The sequence below is a fragment of the Scyliorhinus torazame genome, chromosome 30, assembly GCF_047496885.1.
Source record: "Scyliorhinus torazame isolate Kashiwa2021f chromosome 30, sScyTor2.1, whole genome shotgun sequence".
Lineage (NCBI taxonomy): Eukaryota > Metazoa > Chordata > Chondrichthyes > Carcharhiniformes > Scyliorhinidae > Scyliorhinus > Scyliorhinus torazame.
Window position 1 is genome coordinate 1,637,839 of NC_092736.1, and position 19,854 is coordinate 1,657,692.

General features: G+C 49.7%; 1 protein-coding gene across 10 annotated transcripts in view; it reads left to right on the top strand.

Moving 5' to 3' along the window:
- Nucleotides 1–19,854, top strand: part of LOC140404308 (neogenin-like) — a 223,681-nt gene that overhangs the window by 52,829 nt on the left and 150,998 nt on the right. For all 10 annotated transcript variants that reach the window (XM_072492648.1, XM_072492655.1, XM_072492651.1 and 7 more), the window contains exon 2: nt 17,898–18,215. In XM_072492648.1, the coding sequence (XP_072348749.1) occupies nt 17,898–18,215 (318 nt within the window). The remainder of the gene's footprint in view (nt 1–17,897; nt 18,216–19,854) is intronic.

Genomic DNA, 19,854 nt, shown 5'->3' on the forward strand with positions numbered 1-19,854 from the left:
GTGTACGGGCCTTTCATCCAGGGTGGGGGCAGTTTTGGGTAATGAATGAAAAGTCCCTCATTGGGAGCAATATTAGCTGAGGAAATGTGGTCACATTGCCGATGTGCGGTCATGGGTTTAATTTTCACTCAGGGCCCTGAATCTACAGCAAAAATGGCTTGCATTTATATAGTACCTTTTAAAGAGTACCCAATTCATTTTCTTTTTCCAATTAAGGGGCAATTTAGTGTGGCCAATCCACCTACCCTGCACATCTTTGGGTTGTGGGGCGAAACCCACGCAGACACAGGGAGAATGTGCAAACTCCACACGGACAGTGACCCAGAGCCGGGATCGAACCTGGGACCTCGGCGCCGTGAAGCATCAGGGCTAACCAACTGCGCCACCGTGCTGCCCCCATATAGTACCTTTAATGTGAAATATCTCAAGGTTCTTCTCAGGAATGATGATCAAACAAAACTTGCCACCGAGCCACGTAAGGAAATATTAGATTAGTTCAAAAGATTGGTCAAAGACATAGATTTTTTAAAATATCTCAAAAGAGGAGTGGGGGGATAGAGGGGTTAAGTGGGGGGGGGGGGGGGGAAATCCCAGAACTTGGGGCATAATCCTAACTCCGATGCAGTTGTGGAGAGTGCTGCGTTGCCAGAGTTATCGTCCTTTGGGCGAAAGGTTTCTCCTCCTGGGATAAGGTACAATCCGCCCAAATGTTGCCCTGTGGCCATGGTCAAGCTGAAGATAATTCTGGATTCCGTGTACTTCCTTTTACCACCCTGTCCTGTGCCCCTGTCATCCCAGGAGCAAGTCACATTCTTTGTTTCGACTGGTATTGAGTCAATTGATGGAAAGCACAACGAGGGGTTTGGTGAAGTAAATAAGGAGGAATGATTGTCACTGGTAACCAGGTTGGTGAGCAGAGGACACAGGTTAAGGCAAAAGAATCAGAGGGTAGATGAGAAGTTTCTCATTTACACAGTGGGTTGCGTGATGTGGGATGCGCTGCCTGAAAGGGCGGTGGAAGCAGATTCGATAATAACTTTCAAAAAAGGGAATTAGAGAAATACTTGAAAAGGAAATGAAGGGGTATCAGGAGAGAGCTGGGGGAGTGGGGTTAACTAGACTGCTCTTAGGGCAGCACGGTGGCGCAGTGGGTTAGCACTGCGGCCTCACAGCGCTGAGATCCCAGGTTCGATCCCGGCTCTGGGTCACTGTCCGTGTGGAGTTTGCACATTCTCCCCGTGTCTGCGTGGGTTTTGCCCCCACAACCCAAAGATGTGCAGGCTAGGTGGATTGGCCACGCTAAACTGCCCCTTAATTGGAAAAAATGAATTGGGTACACTAAATTTATATAAATAAAAACTGGACTGCTCTCTCTCTCTCTCTCTCTCTCTCTCTCTCTCTCTCTCTCTCTCTCTCTCTCTCAGCAGCACAGGACAGTGGGTCAGAGAGCTACGTCCCGCACTGTCTGACCCGACAATAAGTGCATCTTTGTGATTTAGAAGCTTCGCATGAGAACGTCACTTACCGGGTGCTCTCTGATATTGGAGACAGGCTGGGTGCCTGCTGTAATGATATCTCAACTGTGTGTCTTCCTGGGTCACTGTGCAGTAAATACCAGGCAGCCTCGATACACCTGGAAAGCTTAAATTCATGACCCCATTAACTCTCAGATGTCTCGAGTCATTGTCACTGATGGATCGTGGTGAGCTGCTTTATGATTTATCCGCTAATGAGGCAACAAAGCTAAAAGGAATTGCTTTTTCACAAAATTCAAACAGCAAATAATGTAAATGCCGGGATTCACATGGGCATTGGGCCAGGGCTTGGGGTCATGGATGGGACCCTCCGTCCTGCAGATCCAGCGGGGCTGCTCCACACACACCAGCGTTGATCAGTGGCCATGGACGCATCTGGCACCATGTCCACCGAGGAAGAATCGCTCTGGATTCAAACCCCTTATCATGATCCAGTGACCTCCTCCCGTTAGAAAGTTTACATGTGTGAATGTGGCATGTGGGGGTGTGACATTCCGTATGCTATCCTGCCAATATATGAGTAACTGTGAATGGACATTTGGGTGACCAATCCGAGACTATTGATCCAACAAGGATTTCTGCCTCCAGACAGAATTTCTTCTTCTAATGTCTGTAAGGCAGGAACAGTATTCTCCTGTGGCTGATAAAATTAAAAACATCTGCATGTGGGATTGTTTCAGTGCATAAATAAATAATCTTTTATTATTGTCACAAGTAGGCTTACATTAACACTGCAATGAGGTTACGGTGAGAATCCCCTAGTCGTCACATTCCCGGCACCTGTTCGGGTACACAGAGGAAGAATTCAGAATGTCCAATTCACCTGACAGCACGTCTTTCGGGACTTGTGGGAGGAAACCGGAGTTCCCGGAGGAAACCCACGCAGACACGGGGAGAACGTGCAGACTCCATACAGACATTGACCCAAGCCGGGAATCGAACCTGGGACCCTGGCGCTGTGAAGCAACAGTGCTAGCCACTGTGCCATCCGATCTGCTCAGATTCACAGCTCTGTTTATTCCAATCGCCTTCCTGTCTTCATTATCACCAATGTGAAACTTGTGAGATGCCGCACATTGTGCTGAGGTCTCTGCTCTGTTTAGAAAATAAAAAGGTCCCAAAATAGACAGTCCTTTTGCCTTTGTCCTGGTGTTTGAAGAGTTGCTGAGCTGAATGCTGTCAGTGGGCATTGTGTCCGATTCTCGAGTCCTATACTGTGTTAATGAACATTAGCCTGCCATCTCCTGCCTTGCTAATTAGTATTCGTGCTTTGGCTGGTGTTGGGTGGTGTGATTACTCTGGGATTGCGCAGGGTTTCTGTGTGGCTGTCACTACATAAGTGTGCCATTTATCTCTGTCTGCTTTCTCACAGCCACTGTTTGCTGGAGGGAGCTGTGATCATACAGCGATGAATATTCAGCAGAGGGAGGTCAGGTTTACCTTACATTGAACTGCGGGGAGGAGCAAAGTCACTTGCTTGACATCCAGATATTTTTGTTCTGCTGATCCTTCCCCTTTTGCCCACCCCGAGCTGGGGGCTCTGGTTCCGTGGGCAGCCGTTCCTGCAGCGGAAACATGGACAGAAAATTTCTGAAGGATGTTGGCATTTGGCGACATCACATTTAAACTCAATCCCATCCTTGGCCACCATCAGAGGTTAACACACACTTTACTGGTTGAATGGGGCCACATTTTCTTTTTGGCAAAAATGAAATATTTTGAGAACTTGATATTAAATGTTTTGTGTATTTTTAAAGAAGTAAAGTAAAAGTAAAGTAATCTTTATTGTCACAAGTTGGCTGACATTAACACTGCAATGAAGTTACTGTGAAAAGCCCCTAGTCGCCACAGTCCGGCGCCTGTTCGGGTACCCAGAGGGAGACTTCAGAATGGCCAATCCACCTAACCTGCACATCTTTGCACTGTGGGAGGAAACCCACGCAGACACGGGGAGAACGTGCAGACTCCGCACAGACAGTGACCCAAGCCGGGAATCGAACCTGGGGCCCTGGCGCTGTGAAGCAACAGTGCTAACCACTGTGCTACTGTGCCGCCCATGCAGCACAGAAGTAGTTCCGTGCCTTTAAAGATGTAGCCTCTTGCTGGACTTTTGTTTGTACATAAAGGTGTGTGTGTGCTTGTGAATGCAAGTGTGTGCACACATGTACCTGTGTGTGTGTGTGAGAGTGAGCGTGTGTGTATATGTGTGTGAGTGGTTGTGTAAAAGTTTGTGTGCAGCCGTGTGAGAGTGACTGTGTGTCCACCAGGGACATGCAGCAGGATTGGACACTGCTGGTCTATTATGTGCTCCCATCATGAGAGCTGAGCTGTTATGTATTAACACATCGGCCAGAGTCTTTGACTGAGCAATACCTTTAATTTAATAACTTTTTTTAACGGCTGGAATCACATCCTTACTTAACATCTGCCTGTTTTTCTTTCTCATTGTGAGTTGAGTGTTGATCTGTGATGCCCATTTAGTTTACTGTCCTGCACATTTAAACCATAGGCACACCTCGCTTGGCAGCCTGGGCAACAGGAACAAATGTACACGGGGCGGGTGAACAGACTTTAGATATGGGCACACTGAATTTGGGACTTGGTATTTGGGAATTTGGAGGTTCGTGTGGGCATACATCAGCAAATCTGGAAGGCCAGAGTGTTTGTGCAGAGGACCTGTGTTGATGTGGCATCTGAACTCAATACGGTACACCCAGGTTCCTGATGTTGCCTGCTAGGGCAGTGAGCGCTTTAACAGCCCGGTGTTCTCATTCATACTGATAAGAGATGTGGAAGGAAATATTAATGGAATGTTTCCTGTTTTTCTTGCAATAAGTTCCTAGATTGTACAAGTGAAGAGGAAATGTGGATTGAACACAAACATCAGCACGGGGCTGACAGCATGCGCGCCCAGCCAAGCTCCACCCCACTGCATGGGCTGTAACAGAGCCTGGTCCCCTGCTGCGGGAGCAGCACGCTCCCATTCATTGAAGGTCACATCCTGGACAGATTGGATAAGCTGTGTGCGCACATCAGAACCCAAATCAACACTGATTGTCTGCAAAATAGATGTCTCTTCAAAATGTCAAACGTGGCTGGCCCCCACACTGCCTTGAGAATTTTAAAATTTCCCTGCAACCCCAGGGGTGCAGACTCCTGGCACTGCTCCCCCGAATCCTCACCTAGCACCCCCCGAATCCACACCCTGCAGTCCCTCCGAATCCTCACCCCACACCCCCTTCCTCACCCTGCACCCCCCCGAATCCTCACCCTGCACCCTGCGAATCCACACCCTGCAGTCCCTCCGAATCCTCACCGTGCTCCCCCTCCCTCACCCTGCTCCCCCCTCACCCTGCACCCCCCTCACCCTGCACCCCCCGAATCCTCACCGTGCCACCCCTCCCTCACCCTGCACCTCCCTCACCCTGCTCCCCCTCACCCTGCACCTCCCTCACCCTGCACCCCCAGAATCCTCACCGTGCCACCCCTCCCTCACCCTGCACCTCCCTCACCCTGCTCCCCCCTCACCCTGCACCCCCCTCACCCTGCACCCCCCGAATCCTCACCGTGCTCCCCCTCCCTCACCCTGCTCCCTTGAATCCTCACCATGCTCCCCCCAAATCCTCACCCCCCCCACCCCCCAATTCCTCACCCTGTTCCTCTCCCTCACCCTGCACCCCCCAAATCCTCACCCTGCACCCCCCTCCCTCACCCTGCTCCCTCCGAATCCTCACCCTGCACCCCCCTCACCCTGCTCCCCCTGAATCCTCACCCTGCTCCCCCCCCTCACCCTGCTCCCCCTGAATCCTCACCCTGCTCCCCCTGAATCCTCACCCTGCTCCCCCTCCCTCACCCTGCTCCCCCTCCCTCACCCTGCTCCCCCTCCCTCACCCTGCACCCCCTCCCTCACCCTGCACCCCCTCCCTCACCCTGCTCCCCCTCCCTCACCCTGCTCCCCCTCCCTCACCCTGCTCCCCCTCCCTCACCCTGCTCCCCCTCCCTCACCCTGCTCCCCCTCCCTCACCCTGCTCCCCCCGAATCCTCACCCTGCACCCCCCTCCCTCACCCTGCTCCCCCCGAATCCTCACCCTGCACCCCCCTCCCTCACCCTGCTCCCCCCGAATCCTCACCCTGCACCTCCAGAATCCTGCTGGCACCCAGTTCTTTTCCTCCACTGTCTCTCTCCACCTCTCCATTGCCTCTCTCCACCTCTCCATTGCCTCTCTCCACCTCTCCACTGTCTCTCTCCACCTCTCCATTGCCTCTCTCCACCTCTCTTTTGCCTCTCTCCACTTCTAGTTCAGCAGGGGCTTGGGAACCTGAATTGTAGCTCCAGTATACAGGAGGTTGAGAGTAGTGAGGTCATGAGTACGGTTTCAAAGTTGCAGGAGTGTACCGGCAGGCAGGAAGGTGGTTTAAAGTGTGTCTTCTTCAGTGCCAGGAGCATCCGGAATAAGGTGGGTGAACTTGCGGCATGGGTTGGTACCTGGGACTTCGATGTTGTGGCCACATCGGAGACATGGATAGAGCAGAGACAGGAATGGTTGTTGCAGGTGCCGTGGTTTAGATATTTCAGTACGCTCAGGGAAGGCGGTAAAAGAGGGGAAGGGATAGCATTGTTAGTCAAGGACAGTATTACGGTGGCAGAAAGGACGTTTGATGAGGACTCGTCTACTGAGGTAGTATGGGCTGAGGTTAGAAACAGGAAAGGAGAGGTCACCCTGTTAGGGGTTTTCTATAGGCCTCCGAAAAGTTCCAGAGATGTAGAGGAAAGGATTGTAAAGATGATTCTGGGTAGGAGCGAAAGCAACAGGGTAGTTGTTATGGGGGACTTTAACTTTCCAAATATTGACTGGAAACGCTATAGTTCGAGTACTTTAGATGGGTCCGTTTTTGTCCAATGTGTGCAGGAGGGTTTCCTGACACAGTATGTAGATAGGCCAACGAGAGGCGAGGCCATATTGGATTTGGTACTGGGTAATGAACCAGGACAGGTGTTAGATTTGGAGGTAGGTGAGCACTTTGGTGATAGTGACCTGTCAGGCAGGGAGGAAGTGGTCGAGCAAGGGAACCGTGGTTTACTAAAGCAGTCAAAACATTTGTCAAGAGGAAGAAGGAGGCTTATGTAAAGATGAGACATCAAATGTTGTTCCCTTGTTCAAGAAGGGGAGTAGAGACAACCCTGGTAACTATAGGCCAGTGAGCCTTACATCTGTTGTGGGCAAAATCTTGGAAAGGTTTATAAGAGCTAGGATGTATAATCATCTGGAAAGGAATAATTTGATTAGAGATAGTCAACACAGTTTTGTGAAGGGTAGGTCGTGCCTCACAAACCTTATTGAGTTCTTTGAGAAGGTGACCAAACAGGTGGATGAGGGTAAAGCAGTTGATGTGGTGTAAATGGATTTCAGTAAATCGTTTGATAAGGTTCACCATGGTAGGCTGCTGCAGAAAATGTGGAGGATGGGATTCAGGGTGATTTATCAGTTCGGATCAGAAATTGGCTAGCTGGAAGAAGACAAAGGGTGGTGGTTGATGGGAAATGTTCAGACTGGAGTCCAGTTACTAGTGGTGTACCACAAGGATCTGTTTTGGGGCCACTGCTGTTTGTCATTTTTGTAAATGACCTGGAGGAGGGCGTAGAAGGATATGTGAGTAAATTTGCCGATCACACTATAGTCGGTGGAGTTGTGGACAGTGCGGACGGATGTTACAAGTTACAGAGGGACATAGATAAGCTGCAGCGCTGGGCTGAGAGGTGGCAAATGGAGTTTAATGCAGAAAAGTGTGAGGTGATTCATTTTGGAAGGAATAACAGGAAGACAGAGTACTGGGCTAATGGTAAAATTCTTGGCAGTGTGGATGAGCAGAGAGATCTCGGTGTCCATGTACATAGATCCCTGAAAGTTGCCACTCAGGTTGAGAGGGTTGTTAAGAAGGCGTACGGTGTGTTAGCTTTTATTGGTAGAGGGATTGAGTTTCGGAGCCATGAGGTCATGTTGCAGCTGTACAAAACTCTGGTGTGGCCGCATTTGGAGTATTGCGTGCAATTGCCTCTCTCCACCTCTCCATTGCCTCTCTCCACCTCTCCATTGCCTCTCTCCACCTCTCCACTGCCTCTCTCCACCTCTCCATTGCCTCTCTCCACCTCTCCATTGCCTCTCTCCACCTCTCCACTGCCTCTCTCCACCTCTCCATTGCCGCTCTCCACCTCTCCATTGTCGCTCTCCACCTCTCCATTGCTTCTCTCCACCTCTCCATTGCCGCTCTCCACCTCTCCATTGCCTCTCTCCACCTCTCCATTGCCTCTCTCCACCTCTCCATTGCCTCTCTCCACCTCTCCATTGCTTCTCTCCACCTCTCCATTGCCTCTCTCCACCTCTCCATTGCCTCTCTCCACCTCTTCATTGCCTCTCTCCACCTCTCCATTGCCTCTCTCCACCTCTCCATTGCCTCTCTCCATCTCTCCATTGACCCTGTGCTCTGCCACATCTTCTCTGACCAGCAGACCCAGTTGAGCTGGAATTTCTTCGAGTTAAAGATTGGGAAGACCTGAAGCCGTCTTCATCATAAACCTTCTTCTCCCACCACCAACCGTTGGCGCTTTTTAACTTCTGGGTAAGGGGTGGGCTTGTGGGACTGCTGGTTGGTCTGTTGAATCCTGTGAATGCAATGGCTAGTTCATTATGCCCGAATAATATTCAACCATAAAAGACTTGGGTGAAGGGGTCATCCCCACAGAGCAGGTCTGCACCAAATAGAGAAGGGGCGTGGTAAATTAGCCGGGAGCTGCTGACACGTAGCTTGGGTTTTAAAAGTCTGTATGTTGGAGGAGGAAGAAACTGGAAAGAAAGAACTTGCATTTATATAGCACCTTTCACAACCTCAGGCCACCCAAAGGTAGTACAGCCAATGAAGCAGTTTTATGTGAGTGTGGGGTCTGTTTTAATTTGGAGACATTTATGTCAGTTTGTGCATAGCAAGATCCCGCACCACTAATGTGATAGGTTTCAGAATTTTCTTTTACTGATGCCTAAGGGAAATTATTTGCCAGCACAACATGGAGAACGAAGGATGTGTGTTCAGGTCGGGGTTGATGAATGAACCATTTCACTCAGGATTCAGCTTTCCAAACCATAGCCTCTCACAGACATCAAGGCGTTGAGAAGCAGCCCGGGTGTTGGGTGCTTGTCTGAGCGCAGGTGAGGAAGTCCTAAAGTTCGAGTGGCCAATGGAGTGAGGAATCCTGATTCCAATGCAGTCAGGATACTGCGGGCAGCACGGTAGCATTGTGGATAGCACAATTGCTTCACAGCTCCAGGGTCCCAGGTTCGATTCCGGCTTGGGTCACTGTCTGTGCGGAGTCTGCACGTCCTCCCAGTGTGTGCGTGGGTTTCCTCCGGGTGCTCCGGTTTCCTCCCACAGCCCAAAGATGTGCAGGTTAGGTGGATTGGCCATGCTAAATTGCCCTGAGTGTCCAGAATTGCCCGTAGTGTTGGGTGGGGTTACTGGGTTATGGGGATAGGGTGGAGGTGTTGACCTTGGGTAGGGTGCTGTTTCCAAGAGCCGGTGCAGACTCGATGGGCCGAATGGCCTCCTTCTGCACTGTAAATTCTATGAGGATACCGTGAGAGCGAATAAGAGTGGATTTGAACTCAGTTCCCAGTGCGGTGCTGGTACCTCAGGCAGCAGGTTTTTTGATCAGGTCGATGCTGCTCTTTGTCCATTTTCCAGCCTTTTATTTTGCTCCGAGTGGTTGGAGCTCTGTTAAGGGTGGATGTTTGTTTGTGATTATGCTGTTTGATGCAGTGTTTAGCAATTGTGGGCCCTTTATTCTGAAGATACTCACCCACCAGGGCTGGCAAGAACTCTTGCCCTGGTGCATCCTTCAGACTTCCCCACTGCATTGCAGTGAATAACAAGTTACAAAGACAATGGATTGCATGTGAAGAGCTGATGTCAGGCCTCCGAGACAGCTCTGGTCACAAGGGCAGTGTATATATTTTATAGATGCAGTCATTTTGCACATTGTGCCAGAATTTTAATTCCCTGAAATAGATGAAGATGATAAAATGGAGTCTATTTAGAGTCTGTTTACTCTTAAACTTCCTGTGACCAAATATAAGAAAGCAGGGGTATTATCGACAAGGGCAAGTGTGACTTGCAGTTTGGGGTTTTGCCAAATCCTTTTGTCATGTTTCAAATCCCTGTGATATTAGATAATGAATGGAGAATGATCCTTATTCACAGGGTGATTTTTGGTTCAGCATTGCTGGGGAATGCAAGACACAGCGAGCACAGACGCCTTCATTTACAGTGTAGGTTAGTAGGAGGAGACCAGAGCTACTGCGAATAAACCACTTAGTCTGATTTAATCGGCTTGTTTGAAGTGGTGCACGGGTTGCACATTATTATACCTCCCCAGTTGGCTTCTATCTGTGACCAGCCCCTTCTTCATCTCTGCTTCATTATAAAGCTCTATTATAGGTAGAATTCTAGGTCTCTATGCCCTTACCTGTCTTTGTCTCCCATCCAGTGCTTCGTTTGTGTCCTACTTTTTTTCTATTTCTCTCCTATCCCTCTACCTCTCTGCTCCCGAGTCCTACCTTTTTGTCAGCTTCCCACTATTTTACTTTTTGCCTCTTGGTTTTTCAGTCCCATTTTATTGTCTGCCACGTCTCCTTAGACAGTCTCTCGGAATTGAGGATGACTTCCACTCTGGTTTGATAGGTTTTGCGATGTGTGATCTGCCGACTCTGTCACATGCAGGGTAGGTGGTGCGTGTAGGGCCGGGCAGCTGGGCTGGTAGGTGATGTGGACGCCGTTCCTTCACCTCTGCACATTCCTTTTTTAAAAATGTTTGGAAAAAATAAATTTAGAGTACCCAATTATTTTTTTCCAATTAAGGGGCAATTTAGCATGGCCAATCCACCTACCCTGCACATCTTTGGGTTGTGGGGTGAGACCCACACAGACACGGGGAGAATGTGCAAACTCCGTACGGACAGTGACCCAGAGCCAAACCCGGGACCTCAGCGCCATGAAGCAGCAGTGCTAACCACTGCACCACTCCCTCTCCACATTCCTGACAAACTCCCTATGTTGTGTTTGGTGCCTTCCTGAATAAACCTCCTCCACCTTGGTTAATTACAAGCCAGGGTCTCTCGTGGTTTGGTGGGGTTGCTTGATCTCTTCAAGAAATCTTCCAGGACCTCCCTAAAACATTTGTGCTGTCCTCCAGCCTTGTCCTGAGTCATGGCATACGAACATGTCTCGGCCAGTTGAGTTGGTTTTGAGTGAATAGTGGCTCGATAAGGGGCACCTTCTATATTGCCTTTCTCTGTTCAAATCTCTTACTTTTTGCCATATCTCTCTCTCTGATACCATCCCTCTTGCCCTCTGTGCTTCTCTTTCTTGTACCTGTATCTGTCTCTGACTAACTTCTCTCAGTTTCTCTACTTGGTCCTGTCATTGGAAGGGTCTCCGTGTTGTACACACAGCGTCAGTAAGTATCTACTGCAGCAGTATTTATTTTTAAGTTTAGAGTGTCCAATTATTTTTTTTCCAATTAAGGGGCAATTTAGCGTGGCCAATCCACCCACCCTGCACATCTTTGGGTTGTGAGGGCGAGACCCACGCAGACACGGGGAGAATGTGCAAACTCCACACGGACAGTGACCTGGGGCTGGGAACGAACCCGGGTCCTTGGCGCCGTGAGGCAGCAGTGCTAACCACCGTGCCGCCCAGCAGTGCTTTCTAAAGACGCTGAATGTTTTGTGTTCCAGGTTCTGATGATGTGCATTCACAGTAACCTATGCTCCATTACAAGTGTTTGCCTCCCAAGGGCTTATTGTAAGGTGGAGTGATTTTAATTGTAAGTGTGTGCCGTGACTTCCAGTCTGAAAATGGGTCTGTTTGAGAAGGTACTCGGTCATTGGTTGTCTTGTACTGAGCTCTTCATTAAGGAGATGTTCAAATGCAATTACCCCTAACTGAGTTCATCAGTTTCTATAAATGTCAATGAGGTGATGTATGTAAATGTGAGTGTGTGAGACCCCCCCTGTCCCCCTCCCCTCCCTCACTGAATGTGAATGTTAATTGCTAGGTCTTTACTGGCAGGTTGTAATATAATGTCCCAGTATTCATTGTATTAGAGCAAGGTGGAGCTTTCTGGGGAGTTACTAAACACCATCCGAAGTTGCACATATGGAATAGACAGCCGAGCAAAAGACAAAGGCTTGGCACCTATTAATAATAATAATAATAATAATAATCTTTATTGTCACAAGTAGGCTTACATTAACACTGCAATGAGGTTACTGTGAAAAGCCCCTAGTCGCCTCACTCCGGCACCTGTTCGGGTACACTGAGGGAGAATTCAGAATGTCTACATTACCTAACAGCACGTCTTTCGTGACTTGTGGGAGGAAACCAGAGCCCCCGGAGGAAACCCACCCAGACACGGGGAGAACGTGCCGACTCCGCACAGACAGCGACCCAAGCCGGGAATCGAACCTGGGACCCTGGCGCTGTGAAGCAACAGTGCTAACCACTGTGCTACCGTGCCGCCCTTCGGTAGAGGAGAAATCTGATGGCGGGGTGGGTTCGGTGGGGACGTTTTGGAAAGTATAGACCAAGTGTCTGGATTTTTTAAGTTCATTAATTCATGGATTGCATGCGCCTCCACATCCCATGAATTACTGTTTTAAACGATGCATGGGAACACCTCCAGGTCACTCACCACCCTGACCTGGAACTACATAGCTGTTCCTTCACTCTCCTGGACAAACTCCCTTCCGAACAGCACTCTGGGTTTTCCTATACCACTTGGTCTGCAGCGGTTGGTGGAGGCAGCTCTGAAGGGCAATTAGGGAGAGGCAATAAATGACAGTTTAACCAGTGATGCCTGCATTCCATCATTGACTTTGTCTATGTATATGTTAACAGGCCACTTATTTCAAGGGTAATTAGCGATGGGCAATAAATGCTGGCCCTGCAAAAGGAAGAACAAGGGGCGGGATTCTCCCTGCCCGGCGGGGCGGAGTGGCATGAATCACTCTGGCGTCGGGCCGCCCAAAGTCCGCACATTTAGGGGCCAAGCCCTCACCTTTAGGGGCTAGGCCCGCGCCGGAGTGGTTGCCATCCCGCCGGCTGGCGTGGAAGGCCTTTGGCGCCACGCCAGCCGGGGTCGAAGGGACTCTGCTGGCCGGCGGAAGTCTGCGCATGCGCGGGAGCGTCAGCAGCTGCTGATGTCAACCCCGCGCATGCACGGGGGGGAGGTTCACCTACGCGTCGGCCATGGCGGAGGCTGATGGCCGCGCGTAGGAAATGAGTGCCCCCATGGCACAGGCTCGCCTGCGGATCGGTGGGCCCCGATCGTGGGCCAGGCCACCGTGGGGGCACCCTCCGGGGCCAGATCCCCCCCCCCCAGGACCCCGGAGCCCACCCACACCGCTAGGCCCCGCCGGTAAGGGACGTGGTTCAATTCACGCCGGCGGGACCAGGATAAAACCAGCGGGACTTCAGCCCATCGTGGGCTGGAGAATCGCCGGGGGGGGGGGGGGGGAGCCCGCCGACTGGCGCGGCACGATTCCTGCCCCCGCCAAATATCCGGTGCCGGAGAATTCGGCGGCCGGCAGGGGCGGGATTCACGCCGCCCCCCGGCGATTCTCCGACCCGGCAGGGGGTCGGAGAATCCCGCCCAAGGTCACTATAAAACAGAAGAATGCATGAAGAGAAAATTCAGACGTTTGGTGGAGGAATCTGCATGATACACAAATCTCTCTCGTAATGAACCGTCTCCTGCGAGCTTCTTATTTATTATCACATGATTAGAAATTCTTACAAAAGGGCAGCACGGTGGCACAGTGGTTAGCACTGCTGCCTCACGGCCCCGAGGTCCCAGTTTCAATCCCGGCTCTGGGTCATTGTCCATGTTTGCGTGGGTTTCGCCCGCACAACCCAAAGATGTGCAGGGTAGGTGGATTGGCCACGCTAAATTGCCCCTAAATTGGAAAAAATGAATTGGGTACTCTAAATTTATTTTTTAAAAAAGAAATTCTGACAAAGCTCCCATACTCCTTCTCAGAGGATGTTAAAGTCCTCAAGGTACCACTTAAATAGCAGGACCTTTGTCTTGGCCAACATTCTTCCCTTAGGTGACAATACCAAACGACAATCTGTGGAATGCAGTGGTGCACAAAATGGATGTCAGACTTGCTGAGGAGGCAGCGACAGGTCCATTTGTGTGTGAAGCACGTTGCGATGTTTCTGAGAGCCTTTGAGTTTTTTGTTTGCAATCTTCCTCCCTTCCTCGTTCCCCCGTCTCTCAAACACACAAAAAATAACAATGTCCTTTGAACAATGAGATTGGATTAAAGTCAGCACAAAGTTCAAATTTCACATGGTAAGCCTGTCCTGGGTGTTAAACAGGGTCTGCCTGCTCTCCGAGGCTGAACAAGAAGCATCAGAGAAAACCAGAGATAATAAGAAGACAAAGGGTATCATTACCTTGGTAGAATTAAACCTCACTTTAATGGCAGATGACTCAATAACGCAACCGACATCCTTGATATGCCGTCTAGAGAAGAACATTGCGAGGGAATCAGATTGACAACAGTAGAGATTCCATTAGTAATGCAGGATGTTGGCTAAGAGGAATTACATACCCCAACAGTATAAAGAAGCTGAGTTCCGATGCAGTTAAATAGAACTGTTGTAATGTTTGAACCAACACTTCTTCCTAACTTGTACCATTAACCAGATTCTTTCCCAGCAACACTCACTATCTAGTTCCACACTTATGACCTTGTATGCTGAAAACAGTTAGACCAGCACAAATATTCTGCGGGGCTTTTAGAAGGTGCTGACTCTCACTGGGGGATAGTTCCTGAAGGTGCTGACTCTCACTGGGGCACAGTTCCTGAAGGTGCTGACTCTCACTGTGGGGTAGTTCCTGAAGGTGCTGACTCTCACTGGGGCACAGTTCCTGAAGGTGCTGACTCTCACTGGGGGATAGTTCCTGAAGGTGCTGACTCTCACTGGGGGACAGTTCCTGAGGGTGCTGACTCTCACTGGGGGACAGTTCCTGAAGGTGCTGACTCTCACTGGGGCACAGTTCCTGAAGGTGCTGATTCTCACTGGGGGGCAGTTACTGAAGGTGCTGTGACTCTCACTGGGGGACTGCTGCACAGGAATTATAATACTACACCCAATATGCCATTCCTCAGGTAACAGGTTGACAAAGAACAGCAATGGACTATCCAACAATGGAAGACAGCCCTATTGTCATCGCTATGGTGCTTAATTCTAGGCAGATTTTATCATGATCTTGAATCCTTTGTAACTCCCTTACCAGGGACATGTGACATCACAGTAATGTCACAGGATGAGTAATCAAGTGCTCTGGGGATGAGTTCATGTCCCACCACTGCAGATAGTGGAATTTGATTTCAGTTAATAAATGTAAACAATATAAAGCTGGTCTCTGGGACTATAATCCGTGACGTATTCTCAGCAATTTGATGCCCTCTGAATTCTTCAGTTTAAGGAATATGATGGATGGAAAACAGAAGTTGGCCTTTTCAGTGACGCCATCATCCTGTGAAAGGATTTAAAAAAATAACAAAACTGGTGAGGACAGGTAGCTGAGCACAGAGTGGGGACGGAACATGGAGCGACCAGGTCAATGGAAACTCTGTTCACTCCGGAATTTTCTTTGACAAGATGTCAGCATCACTATTCAAGTGGCATTTGTTGCTCATGTCTCATTTCCCTTAAACTGAGTGTCTCACTCGGCGGTTAAGAGTCAACCCCCAGGGCTGCACGGTGGCGCAGTGGGTTAGCACTGCAGTCCCACGCGCCGAGGTCCCAGGTTCGATCCCGGCTCTGGGTCACTGTCCGTGTGGAGTTTGCACATTCTCCCCGTGTCTGCGTGGGTTTCGCCCCTATAACCCAAAAGATGTGCAGGGCAGGAGGATTGGCCACGCTAAATTGCCCCTTAATTGGAAAAAATGAATTGGGTAATCTAAATTTATTTTTAAAAAGTCAACCCCATTGCTGTGGGTCTGGAGTCACATGTAGGCCAGACCAGGTAAGGGCGGCAGATTTCCTTCCCTGAAGGACTTTCGTGAACAAGATGGTATTTTTTTAACGATAATTGATGATAATTTAATAGTCACCATGGGTTGAGTTTGGCTTTCAATTCCAGATTACATTAATTGGATTTGAATTAATCCCATTGCCCTGGTGGGATTTTAACCCACGTCCCCAGAGCACTGACCCAGAGCTCCGGATTACTGGTTAAAAGTAGAATACTGGGGCAGCAGGGTGGCGTAGTGGGTTAGCACTGCCGCCTCATGGCGCTGAGGTCCCAGGTTCGATCCCGGCTCTGGGTCACTGTCCGTGTGGAGTTTGCACATTCTCCCTGTGTTTGTGTGGGTCTCACCCCGACAACCCAAAGATGTGCAGGGTAGGCGGATTGGCCACGATAAATTGCCCCTTAATTGGAAAAAAATAATTGGGTACTTTAAATTTTTTTTACAAAGGAGAATACTGTGGATGTTGGGAATGGGGGAAATGGTAGGTTACGGCAGCATTTATGATGAGAAACAGTTCGTGTTTCAGGCCTGTGACCTTTCATCAGAACTGGGAAGCATTAGAAATGTCATAGGTTAAACTGCTATGACCTCTGGATTGTTTCAGTGACTGCACCACCGTCTTCCCTCCCTGTGGTGATGTTTTAGTCACCCAGTCAGGATGGAAGCAGATATTACTGTGGAGCCGTCTCACTGAGAGACTGTGAGGCTATGTCATTGTGAAGGATCATAACCCTAACATCTGCACCCTTGAATTCTCTGATGTTTGGTGCTGAGTCTGAAGTGTTCCTTGCTGGAAAGTCTGGTTAGCTGAAGCGGAATTAAACAGTCGGAGAGTGCTTAGAGCTGCTAACAAGATCCAGCACAGCAAGTGAAAAATTTTCAGTGAGATCAGTGGCTTTTATTTCACATGAATAAATGTGTGTGTGCATGTGTCTGTTAAGCTACGCGTGTGTGTGTCAAGCTGCGTGTGTCTGTGTCAGGCTCCGTGTGTGTGAGGCTGCGTGTATGTGTGTCAGGCTGCGCGCGTGTCTGTGTGTGTCAGACTGCGTGTGTGTGTGCCAGGCTGCGTGTGTGTGTGTCAGGCTGCGCGCGTGTCTGTGCGTCTGTGTGTGTCAGACTGTGTGTGTGTGCCAGGCTGCGCGTGTGTGTGTGTGTCTATGTGTGTGTGTGTGTGTCAGGTTGCGCGTGCGTGTGTGTTCGTATGTCAGGCTGCGTGTGTGTGTCAGGCTGCGCCTGTGTGTGTGTCTGTGTGTTTGAGTGTGCCTGTGTGTCAGGCTGCTTGTGTGTGTTTGTGGGTGTGTCTGCCTGTGTGTGTTTGTGTGTGTGTGTGTGTCAGGCTATGTATGTGTCTGTCGGGCAGCATGGTGGCGCAGTGGTAGCACTGCAGTCTCACGGCCCCGAGGTCCCAGGTTCGATCCCGGCTCTGGGTCACTGGTCTGTGTAGAGTTTGCACATTCTCCCCGTGTCTGCGTGGGTTTCACCCCCACAACACAAAGAGGTGCAGGGTAGGTGGATTGAACGCGCTAAAGTGCCCCTTAATTGGAAAAAATGAATTGGGTACCCTAAATTTAAAAACAAATGTATGTGTCTGTCTGTCTCTGTGTGTTTGTGTGTTTCGGGCTGCGTCTTATGTTCCAGTGAGTTGAATTTTCCTGCAGCACAGCTTCAGTTTGTATCTGATTTGCATTTCTGAAATCAAAATGAGATTTTACACTGAGTTTTGGCCAGCCTTGTCACAGCCTCCAGTCACCTCTGCAGATCTCCATCCCAATTCATTTCACTCGCTTTCCAGCCACGTTTTCAATTCCCCCTTTCTTCTCCCTTCTCCTGAAGACTCTAACCTTTGCTGCGGGGTGCAGCTCCCTGGTTGCAAGCGACTGTCCTGCATGTCGATATGAGGGGGAAGTGGCCAGGGACCCGCTTTCCTGGTGTGCTCTCTGGGATGTCACTAGTAGTGAGAGTCCTGGTTAATTCCCGCCCGCCTCTCTACTGAAATGAAGTGCTGCCCTAGCTGAGGTCAGTTAACTCAGTAGAGACTAGGCACTGTGTAAAGTTCCTGGGACTTTCTATTCTGAGTCGCAGTACAGTATTGGCTAATGCATTGACAATGGTGTGAATGTGGCGATTTTAAGGATAACTATCGCTTTGGCTGGTTTCCAGGCTGTCCCACTGCTGGAACATTTTCCTTTAATTGCACGATGCTTATTTTGCAGAAACATGAAATATTCTTTTAATTACGTGTCACTTCTCCCTTTCTCTACAGAATCTGTCGTCCGAACTTTTACCCCTTTCTACTTCACGGTGGAGCCAGCAGACACACTGGCGATACGTGGGTCCTCAGTTATTCTCAACTGTTCAGCGTTCTCTGAACCCAGTGCCAAAATTGAATGGAGAAAAGATGGAACATTCCTGAACCTTGTTTCGGATGAACGCAGACAGATGCTTCCAGAAGGTTCCCTGTTGATCCGGAGTGTGGTCCATTCTAAACACCACAAACCCGATGAAGGATTTTATCAATGCGTCGCCACTATCGATAGCCTGGGGACCATTGTGAGCAGGACTGCCAAGCTGACAGTGACAGGTGGGTACTGTTGTGGAGCGCCATCTCGGGGAGCAGTTCCTGGCACTCTCCAATTTGTGCATCGGCTGGGACAGTTGTTCCCTTTAGATTCCAATCACCTTTCCCAATTAGGAGCCATGGCTACATGCTTACCTACTGATTTAGTGTCTAAATTCCATTCCTGCACTGGGTGTAATGATTGCAGCCCCCCCTCAGTTTCAACCAGTTTTAATGTTGTTTCCTCTTTCTCCTCCTCATTACTCGTGTTCTTTGCAACAAACTGCATAAATTTTGCTGGTTATACTCTGTCATTTTGTGCACACTGGCACCTTAAGCCCTTGCTCTTGCTGACCTGTGCCTAGTAATCCTGGGTCCTATCTGAAGGTTTTGGGGGGCGGGGGGCGGGGAGGAGGAAGTGTGTGCAAATGGAAAGTCTCCCTCTGGGTTTCAGTGTCTCAGTTTGGAGACTCTTCACATAGGTGGGTTTATGTCTGTGTTGGATGCTTATCTGACCCCCGTCCTCCTTCGGACTAGCTGCACAGTGCAGAGCACAATAAGATCAGCCAGAGACAGTATCGACACATAGAGACGGCCAGTCAAAGGCTGCTTTTGGAGCTCAGCAGTACATATAAACATGGGGAATGCCCAGAGTTTATGAAACTTGTTTTTGTGGGTGTTTGGGGAGCGTATTCATTCAGATGTTTGGTTTTCTACATAGACAAAGCACGAAGCAGTATCCCTCGTAATGGTTTAAAAATGGCTGATAGATTGTTCCTGATATCCTGTAACCACTATGTTGGCAATAGTTATCTGCTGTGTGAGCAAGTAATGGTTTATAGGAGGCCTTGCTGAGGCTCCAGGAGCTGTAAGATCAAGTCCTGCTCCTACTTTCTATGTTGACTGTTAACTAATTTTAAAAAAAATCGATTTAGAGTACCCAATTCTTTTTTTTCCAATTAAGGAGCAATTTAGCGTGGCTAATCCATCTTTTTAGGTTGTGTGGGTGAGGCTCACGTAGACACGGAGAGTGTACAAACTCCACACGGACAGTGGCCCGGGGCTGTGATCAAACCGGTGTCCTCATCACCGTGATTCAGCAGTGCTGTCCACTGCGCTACTCCGACTGTTGACTCATGTTGTTGGCTCTCAATGGGAGACAGTTCCTGATGGTGCTGACTCTCACTGGGGGACAGTTCCTGAAGGTGCTGAATCTCACTGTGGGACAGTTCCTGAAGGTGCTGACTCTCACTGGGAGACAGTTCCTGAAGGTGCTGACTTTCACTGGGGGACAGTTCCTGAAGGTGCTGACTCTCACTGGGTCACAGCTCCTGAAGGTGCCGACTCTCACTGGGGGACAGTTCCTGAAGGTGCTGACTCTCACTCGGCCACAGTTCCTGAAGGTGCTGACTCTCACTGGGGGACAGTTTCTGAAGGTGTTGGCTCTCACTGAGGGACAGTTTCTGAAGGTGCTGACTCTCACTGGGGGACAGTTTCTGAAGGTGCTGACTCTCACTGGGGGACAGTTTCTGAAGGTGCTGACTCTCACTGGGTCACAGCTCCTGAAGGTGCTGACTCTCACTGTGGGACAGTTCCTGAAGGTGCTGACTCTCACTCGGCCACAGTTCCTGAAGGTGCTGACTCTCACTGGGGGACAGTTTCT